This window comes from Carassius auratus, chromosome 23 (assembly GCF_003368295.1).
Source record: "Carassius auratus strain Wakin chromosome 23, ASM336829v1, whole genome shotgun sequence".
Lineage (NCBI taxonomy): Eukaryota > Metazoa > Chordata > Actinopteri > Cypriniformes > Cyprinidae > Carassius > Carassius auratus.
Window position 1 is genome coordinate 18,585,360 of NC_039265.1, and position 19,205 is coordinate 18,604,564.

General features: G+C 34.8%; 3 protein-coding genes across 4 annotated transcripts in view; 1 reads left to right on the plus strand and 2 right to left on the minus strand.

Annotated features, from left to right (window-relative positions):
- The window catches only part of LOC113041679 (endophilin-A1-like), a 14,097-nt gene extending 8,503 nt beyond the window's left edge, over positions 1-5,594 (plus strand). Inside the window, exons 6-9 of the mRNA XM_026200337.1 lie at positions 1-17; positions 861-964; positions 1,244-1,368; positions 4,754-5,594. The exon at positions 1-17 is cut by the window's left edge and continues 142 nt beyond it. Of these exons, the coding sequence (XP_026056122.1) occupies positions 1-17; positions 861-964; positions 1,244-1,368; positions 4,754-4,950 (443 nt within the window). The 3' untranslated portion in view covers positions 4,951-5,594. The remainder of the gene's footprint in view (positions 18-860; positions 965-1,243; positions 1,369-4,753) is intronic.
- Positions 5,595-9,349: 3,755 nt separating this feature from the next.
- Positions 9,350-12,292, minus strand: LOC113041690 (high mobility group protein B2). The gene is made up of 5 exons (XM_026200358.1): positions 12,147-12,292; positions 10,821-10,996; positions 10,593-10,744; positions 9,810-9,984; positions 9,350-9,733 (listed from the first exon to the last, which is right to left on the minus strand). The coding sequence occupies exons 2-5, from the start codon at positions 10,968-10,970 to the stop codon at positions 9,566-9,568; spliced, it is 645 nt and encodes a 214-aa protein (XP_026056143.1). The 5' UTR covers positions 10,971-10,996; positions 12,147-12,292; the 3' UTR covers positions 9,350-9,565.
- A 2,919-nt stretch (positions 12,293-15,211) lies between these two features.
- On the minus strand, positions 15,212-18,289 carry LOC113041670 (apolipoprotein L3-like). 2 transcript variants are annotated; one of them, XM_026200323.1, is made up of 5 exons: positions 18,057-18,287; positions 17,390-17,863; positions 17,270-17,296; positions 17,097-17,195; positions 15,212-16,590 (listed from the first exon to the last, which is right to left on the minus strand). In XM_026200323.1, exons 1-5 carry the CDS (start codon positions 18,065-18,067, stop codon positions 15,663-15,665), a joined length of 1,539 nt encoding a protein of 512 aa, XP_026056108.1. In that variant the 5' UTR covers positions 18,068-18,287; the 3' UTR covers positions 15,212-15,662. The 2 variants fall into 2 exon arrangements, with proteins under 2 accessions (XP_026056108.1, XP_026056110.1); XM_026200325.1 differs by lacking the exon at positions 17,270-17,296 and having other exon boundaries at positions 18,057-18,289.
- Positions 18,290-19,205: the final 916 nt, after the last annotated feature.

Below are 19,205 nucleotides of genomic sequence, written 5' to 3' on the forward strand. Positions count from 1 at the left end.
ACCTGCTGGAGAACGACGTACGGTGTTGTACTAACTAGAGCTTGAACTAGTTCAGAACAGAGCACATGTACAATGCTGTTTCCCACAATGCAAAGCTCTAAAATCTTACAAATGCATATTGTTTAAATCTTATTCGTCACTCTGGAAATGGAAGTTAAGCACATTGTATTGTGGGATACAGTGTGCACTGCACATTTTGTCAAATGTACGCCAAATAAGAGTCCATTCTCATATTTTACACAGTATAAAATTCACATATTGCATATACTGTACCATACAGTTCAGAAACCAGTGTTATTTTAGTATCCTAGATTTAATATTCTAGTTTTTAATAAACATTGCGAGTTTTTAATTTGAACAAAATCTAATAAAAACAACAAACATAAACAAAAATTACCTTTTTTTTTACTATTATCAAACAGTTTAAATTGTATGTTCATTAGTTTTTTAATGTTTATATTGTTCGTATTTATTTTTAATTCAGTGTTAGTTGCTTCAAATTAGTACATCAGTTAGTACATCTAATTAAACTAAATAAAAATGAGAAATTTTGTCTTGAAGTTCATATATATATATATATATATATATATATATATATATATATATATATATATATATATACGCACTGAAAATTAACTAAATCATAATATGTAAAATTAAACAGATGATATTAAAAAAGAAACAGAAAAAACAGAAAAACATAGCTGACATCAGAGAACCGTGTTCATGTGATTGTCATCAAGTTGTTTCAATAATTGTGAATTTTTTACAATAAGCTGAACATTTGTGTGTGTGTGTGTGTGTGTGTGTCTCTCTCTCTCTCTGTGTGTGTGTGTGTGTGTGTGTGTGTGTGTGTGTAGATCGAGCAGGTGAGTCAGCTGTCGGCTCTGGTCCAGGCTCAGGTGGAGTATCATCAGCAGGCGGCTGAGATCCTGCAGCAACTCTCCAGTAAGATAGAAGACAGGTCAGACGCTGTAAACTCCCATCATGCACCTGGGTTCTTCACATGACACACACAGTACATCCACTGGGAGACACACTAATTCACATTAAAACAACACTGTAGTTTATCAGATTTACCAGAAACATGTTTCTAAAATAAAATGAAATTGTATTTACAGATATAATTACATACCTATAAATATTGAAGTATTATTTTAAACATTTACAATGGAGATTGAGATTCTTTACTTGAATAATTATAAATGTGTGCTGTTGATTTAACTATGTGTGTGTGTTACAGGATAAAGGAAATGTCCAACAGACCCCGGAGGGAGTACATTCCCAAACCCCGCATGGAGCTTCAGCTGCCCAGTGAGAATTACAACGGAGGAATAAACTCTGCAAAATCACCTGCGCGCTCACCAGGTACAAACACACACAAATACAAAAAACACACAAAAAAGAAACTGACAAACAGATGAATGCAACTAAAGCAAAAAACTAAAACAAAAAAAACGTGCAAACAGATGTATTCAGTTCATATTTCATCCTCAAAAGTTGAGTTTTACAAGAAAATACTATTTTAAGAATTTTACGTTTAAGTCAGTGTTAATTGATATTTATTTTTAATTATTCGTGAAATTTATTAGCAAATTCTGAGTGAAAATTTTTCAAAGTAAATCCTACAGCTCTTTTTTTAATGTCAAACTATAATGATAACAACACAGAATAACAATATTGTTAGATTCACATTCAGAGCAATGTCCTGAACAGAAATCTGAAGAAGGGTTCAAAATTATTGTTTGATTCGGTTGGCATATCAGAGTTAAAGAATTTTCCAGAGGTAATTTTAGATTTAAATTTTTCAACAGACAGAAAACAAATACACTTTCACCATGTTTTTAAGAATAAAGTGTTGTATTAATCAGTGTGAATGAAATATGAACAAATCCCTCAGTAAAATCCTTCAGAATATAAAAAGGAATAAAACTGTAAGTTTTGTTGAATTAAATTAATGCTGAAGTGGAGAAAAAACTCAAAGCGTTTAAATATGTGCATTTTTGCCATGTTTTTTTTTTTTGGAATAAAATGTTGTATAAATCAGTGTGAATGAAATATGAACAAACCCCTCAGTAAAATCCTTCAGAATATAAAGAGGAATAAAACTGTAAGTTTTGTTGAATGAAATTAATGCTGAAGTGGAGAAAAAACTCAAAGCGTTTAAATATGTGCATTTTTGCCATGTTTTTTTTTTTGGAATAAAATGTTGTATAAATCAGTGTGAATGAAATATGAACAAACCCCTCAGTAAAATCCTTCAGAATATAAAGAGGAATAAAACTGTAAGTTTTGTTGAATGAAATTAATGCTGAAGTGGAGAAAAAACTCAAAGCGTTTAAATATGTGCATTTTTGCCATGTTTAATTTTTTTTAGGAATAAAATGTTGTATAAATCAGTGTTGATGAAATATAAACAAACCCCACGGTAAAAAGCTACAGATTATAGAGAGAAATAAAACTGTACGTTTTGGTGAATGAAATTAATGCTGAAGTGGAGAAAAAACTCAAAGCGTTTAAATATGTGCATTTTTGCCTTTTTTTAGGAATAAAATGTTGTATAAATCTGTGTTGATGAAATATGAACAAACTCCTCAGTAAAAAGCTTCAGATTATAAAGAGGAATAAAACTGTAAGTTTTGTTGAATGAAATTAATGCTGAAGTGGAGAAAAAACTCAAAGCATTAAATATGTGCATTTCTGCCATGTCTTTTAGGAATAAAGTGTTGCATAAATTATTGTGAATGAAATATGAACAAACCCCATGGTAAAAAGCTTCAGATTATAGAGCGGAATAAAACTGTAAGTTTTGGTGAACGAAAATAATGCTGAAGTGGAGAAAAAACACAAAGCGTTTAAATATGTGCATTTTTGCCTTTTTTTAGGAATAAAATGTTGTATAAATCTGTGTTGATGAAATATGAACAAACTCCTCAGTAAAAAGCTTCAGATTATAAAGAGGAATAAAACTGTAAGTTTTGTTGAATGAAATTAATGCTGAAGTGGAGAAAAAACTCAAAGCATTAAATATGTGCATTTCTGCCATGTCTTTTAGGAATAAAGTGTTGTATAAATCAGTGTGAATGAAATATGAACAACCCCCTCAGTAAAATCCTTCAGAATATAAAGAGGAATAAAACTGTAAGTTTTGGTGAAAGAAAATAATGCTGAAGTGGAGAAAAAACTCACAGTTTTTAAATATGTGCATTTTTGCCATGTTTTTTTTTAGGAATAAAATGTTGTATAAATCAGTGTGAATGAAATATGAACAAACCCCTCAGTAAAATCCTTCAGAATATAAAGAGGAGTAAAACTGTAAATTTTGTTGAATGAAATTAATGCTGAAGTGGAGAAAAAACTCAAAGCGTTTAATATGTGCATTTTTGCCATGTTTTTTCTTTTAGGAATAAAATGTTGTATAAATCAGTGTTGATGAAATATAAACAAACCCCATGGTAAAACGCTACAGATTAAAGAGAGGAATAAAACTGTAAGTTTTGGTGAATGAAATTAATGCTGAAGTGGAGAAAAAACACAAAGCGTTTAAATATGTGCATTTTTGCCATTTCTTTTAGGAATAAAGTGTTGTATAAATCAGTGTTGATGAAATATAAACAAACCCCACGGTAAAAAGCTACACATTAAAGAGAGGAATAAAAATGTAAATTTTGGTTAATTAAATTAATGCTGAAGTGGAGAAAAAACTCAAAGCGTTTAAATATGTGAATTTTTGCCTTTTTTTAAGAATAAAATGTTGTATAAATCTGTGTTGATGAAATGTGAACAATCTCCTCAGTAAAAAGCTTCAGATTATAAAGAGGAATAAAACTGTAAGGTTTGTGGAAAGAAATTAATGCTGAAGTGGAGAAAGAACTCAAAGCATTAAATATGTGCATTTCTGCCATGTCTTTTAGGAATAAAGTGTTGTATAAATCTGTGTTGATGAAATATGAACAAACCCCTCAGTAAAAAGCTTCAGATTATAAAGAGGAATAAAACTGTAAGTTTTGGTGAAAGAAAATAATGCTGAAGTGGAGAAAAAACTCACAGTTTTTAAATATGTGCATTTTTGCCATGTCTTTTAGGAATAAAGTGTTGTATAAATTAGTGTGAATGAAATATGAACAAACCCCACGGTAAAAAGTTTCAGATTATAGAGGGGAATAAAACTGTAAAATTGTAAATTTTGGTGAATTAAATTAATGCTGAAGTGGAGAAAACAAACTCACAGCCTTTTAAATATGCGCATATGTACCATGTTTAGAGGAATCAAATGGTATATAAATCACTGTGAATGAAATATGAACTAACCCCTCAGTAAAATCCTTCAGAATATAGGGAAGAATAAAACTGTTAAGTTTGGTGTATGTAAGTGCTAGGAGTGGACGAAAAACTCTTTAAAGGTATGAACTGGAATTGTAATCTACAGATGCAAATAGATAAGGTGTAATAAATTTAACACTTAGATGTGTTTTCTGTATTTTTTCTTTATGCCAGTCTGAAGCAACACTTAAAGAAATACTAAACTGCACATAATCTCCAAACTGACCAGTGTTTTACAATTCTTTATTTAATTTGGCTTTTATTTGATTGTTTTCATACTAAGTGTTTTGACTCTGTCCTTTGCAGATGGGCATTCTGTATAATATTTTAGTTACTGAAAGTGTTTTCACTAACATAACTTTTGATTTTAAGTTCCTGTTTCCATTAATGATAATAATGTCTAAGTGCTTTTGTTCTGTGTGTCGCTCAGCTCCGTTGGATCAGCCGTGTTGTCGCGCGCTGTATGACTTCGAGCCGGAGAACGAGGGTGAGCTCGGCTTCAAGGAGGGTGACATCATAACTCTGACCAATCAGATCGATGACAACTGGTACGAGGGCATGATCCACGGTCAATCAGGGTTCTTTCCCATCAACTACGTGGACATCCTAGTGCCTCTGCCTCACTAGGCTCCGCCCACCCCCACTGTTGCCTAGCAGCCCAACAGCCGCCTTTATCGTGCATCTGTGCTACAGCTTCACTTCCTGTTCCTGTCGGTCAGTGACTCGGAAGATTATGATGATATTGAGGAGGATTAAAGACATTACGGAGTTCTGTCTGAGTGGAGAAACAGTTCAAGTGCTCAGTGTGTGTGTGTGCGCTCCTGGATTCATGGTCTACGGTGAATCATGAAGTCTCTTTATATTGTTTTCCTCGTGTTTTAGATTATTTATTTGTACTTTGCCTTGATTGACGTAAGAGAACTAGTGCTCACTCTTCTGATAAACCTCACTTCGTCCAGCTCTATCCCAGCATGCTTATAGGAAAGTTCTGGATCTCCAGATGTGTGTTTGATTGCGTTGCTGATCTCTGTTTGACGCACGCGTTAAATATTTTTTCTCCCGGCTAAACAGCGAACAATGAGATGTTGTTAAGATTTGTTAATGTTATTGCTTGCTGATGCATTTTGGCTTGGGCTCAGAACAGAAATGTTTTTCTCAGTGTTTTTTTTCTTCTGGTTTCCAGTACAAATATCTAAATATTCGTAAATCAAGATACATGAATTACTTAAAAATATACTTAAAGTCTTGTTTTCTAAAAAAAAATAATCAAAATGAAGTGAGTTTATGCTTAAAACTATTTTAAAAATCTGACTTCAAATTTTGCTTTGAATTGTTTATTTTTCTGACCCCACAGACAGATATTTATCTTTTTTTAAGCAAAAACTAATTTAAAATGTTTTTTTTTTTCATTAAATAAGACTTTATCTTTTGTTTCTAAATGCATAGTAAATATAATATTACATATATATTAGAAATGTATAATGGAAAGCAAGACAAAAATAGGGCAACACTTTACAATTACTGTGGTTAACTAACATTAACTAACAATGTGCAATAGATTTTTTACAATCTTTATTAATCTTTGTTTATAAAATTAAAACTGTTCCTTGTTAGTTAATGTTGGCTCAGGTTCATTAAATAATATTAACAGATGCAACTTTGTATTAGTAAATGTTGAAATGAATATGACCGAAGATTAATAAGTGCTTCTTCAGCGTTAGTTCATGTTAACACATGGAATATTGTAGTGTTACCCAAAATACTAAACAGGAAAATCATTTTTGCTGTGTGGTCTGTAAACTTTCTCTTTATTTTCTTGTTTAAGAACATCTTATTGTTCAGTGAAATATGAAAATGCAATAAGGATATTGAACATAAAGCACACACATGTCGACATGACGTATTTTGGTTAGCTGGTGTGTTATTGGTGCAAAGTGGTCAACCAGCTCTAAAACCTGCCTAAACAAGATGGTTGAGCAGATCAACTTGAGCTAACAGTCCAAGTGATAAACCATCACGACTAGCGGATGACCATCATAAGCTAGTGAAACGGGGTTTCCTTTCTCAGCCTGATGGCAGATGTTTCCTAAAGCAGCATATAAAGTCTTATTTTTGAAATAAGTGGTATTTCCACCAATGCCAAGATTGTGTCACCGGAATGCGCTGGTTATTGTGTGTGTGATCGTATCCACATAGAATATAATGCTAGTTACTACTGTAGTGTTAGTGGTTAGTCGTTAGTGCTGTGACGTTTGTAAGCACATGTGGTTTGCGAAAGACTATTTTTATGTTAAACTGATGGGCTGATTGCAGCTGATGAACATTTATGGCGTCTAACAGACTGAAGTGTAGCAGCGTTTGATGTTTTAGTGGTTGATGGACCATGTTCTTCAGCAGAAGGTCGTGCTGCGTTTCATTTGATGCCTTCAACGCATTCGGCCTTCGTTTGAAACCGGTGCTGTATGTGAACTGCTGCTCGCGGACAGACCAGTGACTGTGGAAGCTGTTTCCACCACTGGATAAAAAATAAATAAATTGACTTTTTATCTCACAATTACGACATTTCTCACAATTGCAAGTTTATATCTAGCACTTGTAAGTTATTAACCTGTAATTGTAAGTTTAAATCTTGCAAATCTTCTTTTTTATTTTTTTCTTAGAATTCTAAGTTTATGTTTTGCAATTCTGACTTTTTTCTTTTAATTTTGAGTTTACATTTCACAATAGATTTTTTTTTCTTGATTTTGCAACAAACTTTAGTAGTAAACTTATTATGTTGCAATTTGGACCTTTTTTCCCTGCAATTCTTTTTATATATAAGTTTATATAAGTTTACATCTCAAAATTCGAAAACGTTTCGCTGAAATCTGAGTTTGTCTCAGGATTGTGGCTTTTTTTCTTTTTTTCTTGCAGGATTAACTTTTTCTGGGAATTCTGAGTTTTATATCTTGCAATTAAATTTTGGGGGGGAATTTTGACTTTTCTCTTGGAATTTAGAGTTTATATATCGTAATTCAATTTTTGTTTTTCTTGGAATTCCGTCTTTTCTATTAGAATTTTGAGTTTATATCTCAAAGTTCTGACTTTTTCTCGCCATTCTTATTTTTTTTCTTTGCATTCAGACTTTTTTTCTCTGAATTTTGAGTTTAAATCTCACTATTCAGTTATGGCTTTTTCTTAGAATTCTGAGTTTTTCAGAATTTGGAGTTTCATATATCGCAATTCTATTTTGGGGGAGAATTTGGACTTTTAAAATTTTTAAATCTCACAATTCAGTTCTTTTCTTTTTTTTGCCAAGTAATATAAAAAAAGAATTGGGAAGAAGAAACTTTTTACCTTGCATCTGCGAGCTTATATAAAATTTTGCTTCACAGTTTTAATTTACTTTTTCTGAAAACTGAAATCAAGTCAGGATTGTGATGTACAACTTGTAATTACCATTTTTATATTGTTTTCCATGGTGGACATAAGCTTCCATGAGTGTTTAGAAGCGTAGCAGAAAGATTCTTCTTTTTGTCATGATTTATTCAGGGCTGGTAGCTGAAGAAACGCATCTGTTCTGGAGGAGAGCAGATTTCTTGATGTGAGCGTGTGTTTTGTGCCATCTGTTCTCCGTCACATGGGCGGTGCATCACATCTCCTTCATGCTCATGGAGTTGTCTTAAATAGCAGTGAACACAAGCGACACACCACAAGATGATTTTTGTTTTATTTATGGTGTGTCATGCTGTGTAGCTCCGCCCACGAGGATTTACCTGTTTTATGATTGGCTGCGCTTGTTACACGTCAAATATGTGTCACATCCCACCTGGTTTGTTGAATCTCATGAAATCTGTGAAGAAGTGCAAATCTTAAATCTTCATGCTTTCTAATGATTAAATGAGTGTTATTATTAATAGTATTATAACAGGTTTCCAGTCAGTCACATCTGATATGGGCAATAACTCTGAAAACACTCTTTGAGCTCTATATGAATATATAAACACATATTTAATGTAAATGTGTTTGAATGGCAGTATAAACACTTGAATCATCGCTCCACGACACGAATTGTCATGTGTGTGTGAATGAAAGCCTGAGTGAATCCATGTGTTTTGCACGTGATGTTACAGAGTTTCACCGTCATGATGGTGTATGTTTGTATTTATTTATTTTTTTCTGTGCTGGATGACAAACCTGTACTGCTTGATGTGAGAATATAATGAGAATAAACACAGTGTCACTGCGGCGGCTCACGACTGTTTATCCTTCATCTCTCTCTCTGTATGAATGTAAGTTATTAAAACAATCATTATTTTCTTGTAATGAACATTTAAAAGATTTATCCTTAATTATCAGATTCCACATGAAATAAAATGTCTTAAATATTTAGAAATAAGACTTATACACTGAACAAAATTATAAACGCAACACTCTTTTGGCTACCATTTTTCATGAGCTGAAAACTCAAAGCTCGAAGACTTTTTCTACACTAAAGGCCTATTTCTCTCAAATCTGTCTAAAACTGAGTTCGTGAGCACTTCTGCTTTGCCGAGATAATCCATCCACCTCACAGGTGTGGCATATTTGTATAATATCAAATATATATCTTTGTATTGATATGTAGATATTATATCCAGGCCATTATCAGTTATTTTAAATTCTTAAATAAAATTAAACAATGTATACTTACAAAACAGGAACACAGCTATCTTATAAATAATTGTTTTTTTTTTGTAAGATAATGGGTGTTCAAACCTGTTTTTCTTCAATTAGTAAAATTTTCATATAGATTATACAAATATGAAACTATAATATATATATATATATATATATACGCACACAATATATTTATTACTATATAAAATGTCCCAGATCAAATTAGGTAGAAATTGTCAGACAGCGTGAAGAATAATGAATTTCTGTTGAAAATTCTTTGATGGAAGCCAAATTATTTTTTGAAACGCAATTTATTTCCTCTTTGTAATATACAGTAAAACCATCAAACATTCAGTTAAATCAGAAAGACCACAGCAAACGCACAATATCTGAACTTTAAAAAATTTATTATAAAAAAAGCACCTCTACACTATTGAATCAACAGCTAAACGTGTACAAAAATAAGAAAAAGAAAAAAAAATCCCAAACAAAAAACAGAACAGAACACTTGCGTTATTGCTGGAGGCGTTAAACATGTACATAAAGAAAAACTCAAGATAACCCTTCGCCCGTCTCGCATCAGTGAAGCTGCATCACAAACACTCTACTCATCATCATCATCATCCTCCTCATCATCGTCTTCCTCATCCTCCTCTTCATCATCGTCGTCGTCATCATCATCATCAGCAGCCAGGACCTTTTTAGTTGCACCCATCGGCCGACCCGGACCCTTCTTAGAGGCCTCGCCCCCTGCACGGTACGCCGCCACGTCCTGCCAATCACAGAGCGTCCAGTCTCAGGCCACGCCCACAACATTAAATAAACATGAGTGTGAATCCGCGGCTCACCTTCTCGTATTTCTCGCGCAGTTTGACGGCTTTTTGCTCGAACGGCCCGCGGTCGGAGATGCTCTGCTTCGACCACATCTCGCCCAGCTTCTTGGCGGTCTCACCGATGGACAGACTCGGGTTCTCGCTCCTCACCGTTGACCGGTACTCCGAGCAGAAGACGAAGAACGCAGATCTGCGCAGAGATAGAGAAATACATTTCCAGATCCCTTAAAATCACATCTGGAGCCACGTACAGTAATTATTATTTGACACGTATTATTACATGTCTATATATATATGTGTGTGAACCTGGACCACAATACCAGTCATAAGCATACATTTTTCTGACACTTAGATATGTTTGGAGGACACTATTTGTCCAAGATACAACTATTAGAAAATCTGGAATATGAGGGAGCAAAAAAATCTAAATATTGAGAAAATAATCTTTAAAACACATGTAATTGTAATATACACCACGTAGATCCTATAATGTACTTAAATTTTTAAAAAAAAAGTGTTTCAGAAATAATGCATATACTTTATATTGGTTTATGAATTATTCTCAGATATTTTAGTTCCTAACATTAATAAATACCCTTTTTTTAAGCTTTTTACACAATCTACAAGCTACATATTTAGTACACAAGTTTGAGGAAATATATTGGATAAAGTATATATTAGGTATAGTTAAAATTTTATATACTATTTTACACAACAGAAATACTCTAATATTTGTTACACACACAGACACACGTATGTGAGATGAACATGCTAAGCTGATGTGTGTGTGTGACGTACGGCGGGCGTTTCGGGGCATTCGGGTCTTTCTTCTTCCGGCTGGCCTTCCCGACTCCTTTGGGCGGCACGTAAGTCTTCATCTCCTTGTCGTAGCGAACTTTATCCACTTTGGCCATGTCTTCAAACTTGCCCTTCTCTGAAGCGCTCAGGGCCTGGAGAAACAGAAGAGCAGCGTTTAGTGACGAAACCTTCATCATCATCATCTTCCTCAGTGTGACGCTTGCTCACCTTCCATCGCTCGGAGCACTTCTTGGAGAACTCGGAGAAGTTGACGGGAACGTCGGGAGTCTTGCGTTTGTGCTCATTGCGACTCGTCTGCACGAAGTAGGCGTACGCAGACGTCTTTCCCTTGGGTTTATTTACGTCTCCTTTCACCATCTTGATATAAGAAAACACACTCAAACCTGACCACACACACACACACACAAACAGATGCACACACAATAAAAAACTAATCATATTAATAAAGAGAGAGAAACTTATAAAAAAAATACACATTTAAATGTGTGTGTGTATATATATATATATATATATATATATATATATACATACATACACACACACACACACAACATACTCAACCATACAAAAAAATTAAATTTTATGTTAATTTTATTAAAGTTTATGTAAAACGTGTGTGTGTATAAGCAAATATAAATGCATTAATGTATCTTTTAAACATAAATTTGCATATAGACAAAAGTATACAAAACACATTTGTATAAATGTGTGTAAATTCACATACTTAAAACACCACTTGTATGCACAGTTATTTAGATTTTAGTTACACACACGCATATTTACATACATTTTAGAAAATGTATAAAGAAAAATGTCTGATTAATATTGTCTATTAATTAGTAAATCAGCTAATCTCACACAGCGTGGTTTTCAAACACTATGTAAATATGTAAAAAATAAAATAATCTTCATTATATCAGATACCAGCCTGTTACAAGCTGAAACACGTTATAACGCTTGAGTAACGTTACTCAAACACGCAGATTTAACGGTAACCGAAGAAAGAACTGCGATTCGAATTCACCAAAAAATGAAGAAAATTCATTAAAAATGTTGCATTGAATTGCACGGACACATAAATAAGTTGGTTAAAAACAGAAAAACAGAAAGAAAACTAAAAAAGAAAAACAAATTTAAACGTTTGTGCTCGGTTTCTGGAGCACTTTTGTTGTAGTTCGTCAGAGGCCTTTGTTAAACAAAGATTCCACCATTTTTCCTTCCCGCCTAATTCCCTCATCGCCACCATCCCCCATCTCTCCGTGACACACGGATATCATCCAGAAACTACGAATTAACGCGATACACGCGTGAAACGGATCTAAGAGCGCCGTTACAGCATCGATTCCCCGTTTAAACACGGTAACTGCGCTCCGGTGCGAGCTCAGGCGAGCAGTAAACACCGTGTTAAACCGCGCTCGCGCTCACGCTCTCGCGCAAACATCGAGCGTCCGCGACTAAAACACGGCGCGCGTTTGAATCCGCATAAGCGTGTTTAGAAATGATTTAAAACATAGTTTTGTAAATCTGACAAACCTTTTCTTTATTCTCTGTAGACCAGTGCGCGATTCTCCTCAGTACTGTTGGTCTCACGTGAAGCCTGGTGTGTTGTACGTGCGTCACTCGCTATGCTGACGGCAGCCTGGACTCGGCTGCTGATTGGCTCAGCTCACAATCGGGACGTCCAATCAGCGACCGAGTACTGCTGAATCCGCTAAGCTGATTGGCGGACTGGAACCTTTGGTGTGGTTCGAATGTTTGTAAACTGAAATCACAACAATTATTATTACTATATAAAGTGTAATACAATTTATTGTGATATTTAATAATCATTCATGCAAATAACATTAATTTAATGTATACCACACGAATCGTAAAAAGTTTTTTTTTTTTATCGAATCGCTTTTTTTTAACACTATATAGCTTGTTTACAGAATGTCTATGGTTTTACACCACGGGAATAAAAATATAAAAGAGTAATCGCAATTATTAATTTATAATTTATGAACTAAACTATACGTTTTTCGGATTGTTAGATGAAAAAAAAGTCGCAGTTGCCATTTTGTATTTTTATTCCATGGCGTACATAAGTCATACAGGGGAGTTACAATTGTTTCTAAACTATAAATATTATATATATATAGTACATTAACAATACAACGGAATTTTTGGCTTTTTGCAAAATCAGCTAACTCTGTCCATAAATGTCGGAAACGATTTGATTTGTTTTTGCTGATCGTTATTTAACGCCTACAGATTATTATTATTATATAAGTGTGTCTGGCGCATGTGCTATTTTTCTCCGCTCCACTTGGAGACGCAAGAAGACTCGCGCCTGACGCTCGTGACGTCACACACAAACACTCGAAGAAAAAGAGCAGGAGAGTTCACAGATGTTTTACTGTCTATCTATGTTGATAATATTTCATATTTGGGTTCATAAATATAAAAGTGACAGTGATAGCGAAGGAGGGTTCGTGTCCATACGGATAGAGGAGTTGCTAAAGCACTTTAAAAAAATAATAAAAAAAGCAGAGTGGTACATTTACCTCATTTTGTTTATACAGTCTCTAATTTTCTCTCACTTTTTAATTATGAAAATATAAATTTATCCTAATATTTTAAACGCTGTATATTTAAACACACATGCACACGTGTGTGTAGTATTCATATATATCTATATCTATATCTATATCTATATATATCTATATATATATATATATATATATATATATATATATATATATATATATATCTATATATATATATATATATATATATATATATATATATATATATATATATATATATATATATATGAATGCTTTTATTACACATTTGAATTACTTTAATAATAATTGCACAAATTTAGTAGGCTAATGTGTATATTAGTGTAGTTTATATAATTTATTATACTTTTTAAATTATATTAAGATTAATTGTATTATTGCTATTTTGTGCACATCAACTATACCTAACACACACACACACACACACACACACACACATATATATATATATATATATATATATATATATATATATATATATATATATATACACACAGTATTATTTTTTTCTACAGATTATATGTATTCTGTGACCAAAGAAGGGAATTTTATCACCAGGGATATAAAAATAATAATAATAAAAAATAATTATGACAGGGAAACATTAGACATTAAGTATATTTTTAAATAACTTTCAGATCTGGAATAAATGTGTTTGGATTTGTAAATTTGTATATTTTTTTGGTCATTACTCTGTTCAGCATGATTGGATGGAAAAATAAAAATAAAAATAACATACTTGTTGAAATGGTTTGATATGTTGAAGATGTACTTCATTTGGCAGCCTGCAGTTACTCTCCAAAGCATCAGATGGCGCTGTTTTTGATCCAATGACACAGTTTTAATTGTACTATGTACATTTGTGTTTGTCAAAAACCAGAGGATGGGATGTACATTTTTAACTTAATTTGAAACATGGTGCATATTTTGTGATTGTTTCTTCTTCCCCTTCTTCTTCTTTTAAATGTATTCTGTGATCAAAATATGGAATTTTTGCACCAGGAAAATTTTTAAAGTGGAACAAGCATATTATAATAAACAAATGAACAAATCATGCAATTGTACACACCACACTTTTTTTATTTTATTTGCAAAACTTGGTAAGAGTTCAGAGTCCAGTGGTTCAAACAGCAAACAGAATTTACTCTTGAATAAATTACAGGAATCAGAATCAGAATGAACGTTATTGCATATATATTGCACAAGGAATCTGCTTGAGTGACAGAAGCTTCCCCAGTGCAGCAGAATGACAGCAACAGAACAAAAACACAAATAATAAAAGAATAAAAAATAGAACAAGTAAGGAATAACAATATACAAATTGACAATTGTATGGCAGGTATTATACAAAAGGCAGTTTTTATATGTACAGGTATATTATGTGCAGATTTGAAGTGTAGACTAAGTATGAGTGTTAGATAAATAAGTGTATGAGTGTAAAAATTGTGTTTGTGTGTTCCACCGTTATTATCAGCTGTTCATAAGATGGATTGCCTGAGGGAAGAAACTGGTCCTGTGTCTGGTCGTTCTAGTGCTCAGTGCTCTGTAGCGTCGACCAGATGGCAACAGTTCAAAGAGGGAGTGTGCAGGATGTGAGGGGTCCAGAGTGATTTTAACAGCCCTTTTTCTCACTCTGGATAAGTACAGTTCTTGAATAGAAGGGAGGGTTGTACCGATGATTCGTCTTGTAATTCGTGATCCCCTTCAGACTTTTCCACAGTGATGCTGAGTCGCTGGAATTTTTTCAGAATAATTCCTCTTTGTCCCTCTGATCTCCTTTTCCAGTGTGTATTTAGCCTGTTTATACAAGACATTGTCCCCCTTCACGTAAGCATCTTCTTTGGCCTGACGGAGCTGTCTGAGTTTTGCAGTGAACCACGGTTTGTCATTGTTGTAAATTAGTTAGGAATACACATATCCTCACAGAAACTGATATAAGATGTTACAGTCTCTGTGAGTTCATCCAGATCGGTTCAAAAACACTCCAATCAGTGAGGTCAAAACAAGCTTGTAAATCCTGCCTTAGTCCATCTTTTTACAGTCCTTAATACAGGTTTAGCTGATTGTAGTTTCTGCCTGTAGGACGGTATAAGATGAACCAAACAGTGATCAGAGAGTCCTAAAGCTGTCATCAACATCGGCACCATCGTGTAGTTACCTTAAATGATCAGGAAGAGACATATTCAGACCATTTTTGCACTTTCCGTTTGAAATGTGCCTGAATTATTTTTCTAATTTCCACAGTTGAAAAAAATTAAGTAGCTTATTTATATTAATATAATGGACCCAATCATTTAAGATACCAATTCTGTTGCAACAAGAGCAAAAAACAACAACAACAACAACTGATGAGAGCTGAACAGTTGGGGGGTATTTTATATGCTATTTGTGCGGCAGCAGTGTGTCTTAAATACTCACAGCACCGTATAGATATAACATTTTCATATCCATTACCACTCTAAAATCAAGTTGTCATGATGAACTAAGGAAGAAATGGTCTCTTCACCGTATCCCAGCTCTCACTGATCGTCTTTATTCCTGTGGATAAGGAATGGTGTATTTTCTCCCAGGCCTCCAGCTCAGATTCCCACAGAGTTGCCCTGGAGCGGATGAGCTTCGAGACCTCCCTCTCACTCCCGTTTGCAAGACTTTTAATTCCATCATAAATCAAATAGCCATCCAGGCCAATAAAGAATGCATTAACGAAGCCAGATATACCTCTAACAACCTTTACAGTCGCCAATGTCTTGACGTTAGCCAGCTGCTCCGTCCTGGACAGGTATCTAGCCACCTGCGGTACGTCTCGAACCGTATTTAAATCCTGCATTACGATCTCGGTTGCTCCTGCAGTTGCTTTTTCCATTTTATGGACTCTTAAAGATGCAATTGCATCTGCCACATTCACAGACTCTTTAACCCCTTCTCCAACACTGGTTAAAATGGTCTTAGCATCCACTGCACTAGGCTTCACTAAAGGTCCTTCACTGTTGGCCGCTTCATTCAAACATTCTTCAATCTTTATCATATCATCCTTGTAACTCTTTAAATAACTTTGTGCATTGTGCTCCTGCCGACTGTTGACTTGTGTTTCAGTGACCTCTGTTACAATAGTATTGACTGCACTAATGCCCCCCAGACCGGCCCCAAATGCTGTGCAAACCAATGATGCTCCTGCAGTGAACGGGGCAAGAGCGATCCCAATAATAGACAAGACACCCCCTGCAATCCCCACTGAACTACCAACCACAGTGGATATACTGGCCCCCTTCTTCATCGAGTCCAGTTTAACGGCCGTCTCCTCCAGATCTGACAGCAACTGTCTCATACTCGAGCGACGTTCACCGAACACAGCAATGAACTCCTGAGCATGGTCCTGAAAGAGGAACGCCAGCCGTGTGTCCTGGTTCATCCTGGACAAGGAGAAAGAAGACAGAGTCGATCACGTGTCCCTGGAGAACAGACAGTCATCAGTAGCACAGCTATATTTAGACAACAAAACATTGTAGGAGTCAAAATGACCCATTTTTCTTTAATGCCAAAAATCATTATGATATTAAGATCATGTTCCATGAAGATATTTTGTCAGTTTCCTACCGTAAATACATCAGGACTTAGTTTTTGATTAGTAATATGCATTGCTAAAACTTCATCTGAACAACTTTAAAGATGATTTTCTCAATATTTAGATTTTTTTGCTCCCTCAGATTCCAGATTTTCTAATAGTTGTATCTCAGACAAAAAAAAAAAAAACACACATCACTGGAGAGATGATTTATTCAGCTTTCAGATGACGAAGTATCAATCTCAATAAAATCAACTGACCCTCATGACTGCTTTTGTGCTCCAGGGTCACGAATAGTTCACGATTCACCTCTCGAAGCATTTGATTTAAAAATGTCTAATCTTGAGATCCCACCTGATTTCACACAACTGGTTCAGATGATGAAGCATTAGATTCATCTCGTCCTCGCTTGCGTTCAGAACGAGCAGCACTGAAGGTTGATCCGTCTTCAATCTGTAAAGAATATCAGAGTAATTACTGCTGTTTTCATCTCAGACTCGAATAAGAAACATATATACTACACTTACTTATACATGTCTGCACACTCGACTGAACTGTTGAGAAAACGTTTAGAAATGATTGTGTAGATCTAATTATGGTATTCAGTAAAAATCTGAAGCTGCTTTGGCTATAAGAAACAGACTCACTTATGTTTTACTCTCCTACAAAGTTGCTCTGTTTTGAGGACGTAGTTTTGTAGCTTGAAGACCAGGACATTCACGTTCTCGAGTAGAGGTCTGAAGAAGGTTTCTGCATCTCTTCTGAAGTGGATGAGGAGAGGAGCATCTATCCTGGCATCTGTGATGAGCGACTGCAGTGTTTCAGGGCTCGTTCCCTGCAGCAGGAACACCTGTCCGCTGAAGACATGACTCGAGGTCAGTGAAAGCTTCTCCACTGCTTCCAGGAAAAACTCAAGTTTCTTCAGCCCCACTAATGTGTCTGTGAGGACAGCACCGAGGTCTTCCTCCTGATGATGATGTTCACTGATGTCTCTCAACTTCTCAAGCTCTGCCCGTCTCTCAGACGTCCAGCTCTGTTCTTGGTCACAGAAAACTCTTACGGTCTCGATGTAAGTGAGTGTGTTTTTCACATAGTCTGTCAGTCGGCTCTCTAACCGTGCCCTGTGACACACAACAAAACAACAGTGTGCTTTCTGTACATTTATACTGTAATCATTTCAACATGACATTCGTTTAGCAGTATTTTTCACATTATTAATGAACTCATCTAGATATTGGAGACATCTTTTCATTACAATATTAAGCATGCTATTAATATTAAGTTTTCATGCAAGCCATGACATTGTTAACTCACCTGGTGTCCATGCCTTAGTTGGATCAAATCCGGATTGAGAAATCAGAAAGCATAGACAGTGAAAGCTAAATGGGAGTTTTATATTTATGATCTGGTATTAATGCAGGACTTCCACCGCTGGGTTAATGTCCATCTCTCTCTGTGCAGTGCTGGACATCACATAGAAATCAGTAGAGATACAAGTGAACAGCACAACTGCAGTGTGATGTTAAAGAGTAAAAATAGACAGTCATGCAGTCTGGACATGAAACCAAAGACACGAGGATAGGGGCCGTCTACAAAATACAACACGACCAGAAAAGAGTTCAGTGGCTCTATCAACCGTATTTATATTGTTTTGGTTCAGGTCAATTTATTTTAATCCTCATTCATTTTTTATGAGTTTAGATGTGCTCTAATAGCTCGTATAAAGTATTGAACAGATCATGTCTCGTAATGACAGTAACATGTAGAGCACATTAAACCATTCTTTAAGCATCCCGACAGGATCAAATAAAAATCTATTATCCGCAGGTGTGTTGGATTTTTCCTTTTGTTTTATTAGGATTTCAGTTTATCTGGTCACATTTGTGCTATTATGATTCTTTAATACTCTATCCAACTCATTTCAGAAATACATCAGCATGTGTGAGTTTTTTAAACCAGGGTAATGATCCGGATTGAGAAATCAGAAAGCATAGAAAGTGAAAGCAAGAGGATCTAAATGAGTTTTATATTTATGATCTGTTATTAATGCAGGACTTCCACCGCTGGGTTAACATCACTCTCTCTCTGCAGTGCTGGATGTTTAAGATTAAAAATAGACAGTCATCCAGTCTGGACATGAGACCAAAGACACAGAGATAGGGACCGTCTACAAAATACAACACGACGAGAAAAGAGTTCAATGGCTCTATCAACCTCATTTATATTGTTTTGGTTTTGGTTTAGCTCCAAGGACATTTTCTTTTTACATAATAGCATGATAAAGTATTGAACAGAGCACGTGTTGTGATGACAGTAACATGTAGAGCACATTAACACAATCCTTAAGCATCTCGATGGGGGTCTTTGAGTGTGTGTGTGTGTTGTTATCCAAATTTTTTATTTTGATTGCATTGATTGCATTAATCTCATGCAAGTATCTTTTTTTATCATACCGTGATCAAG

Bases quoted from the DNA above. Each gene is read 5' to 3' on its own strand.
- LOC113041690 (XM_026200358.1), bottom strand. From the start codon at position 10,970: ATGGTGAAAGGAGACGTAAATAAACCCAAGGGAAAGACGTCTGCGTAC. The intron at 10,745-10,820 runs GTGAGCAAGCGT...CTGTTTCTCCAG, and splicing joins AGTGCTCCGAGCGATGGAAG to GCCCTGAGCGCTTCAGAGAA. The intron at 9,734-9,809 runs GTGAGCCGCGGA...TGTGATTGGCAG, and splicing joins TGCGCGAGAAATACGAGAAG to GACGTGGCGGCGTACCGTGC.
- LOC113041670 (XM_026200323.1), bottom strand. The intron at 17,297-17,389 runs GTGAGTCTGTTT...TTTTCTCAACAG, and splicing joins TGTAGGAGAGTAAAACATAA to TTCAGTCGAGTGTGCAGACA. The intron at 16,591-17,096 runs GTGGGATCTCAA...CTCCTTGTCCAG, and splicing joins AACCAGTTGTGTGAAATCAG to GATGAACCAGGACACACGGC.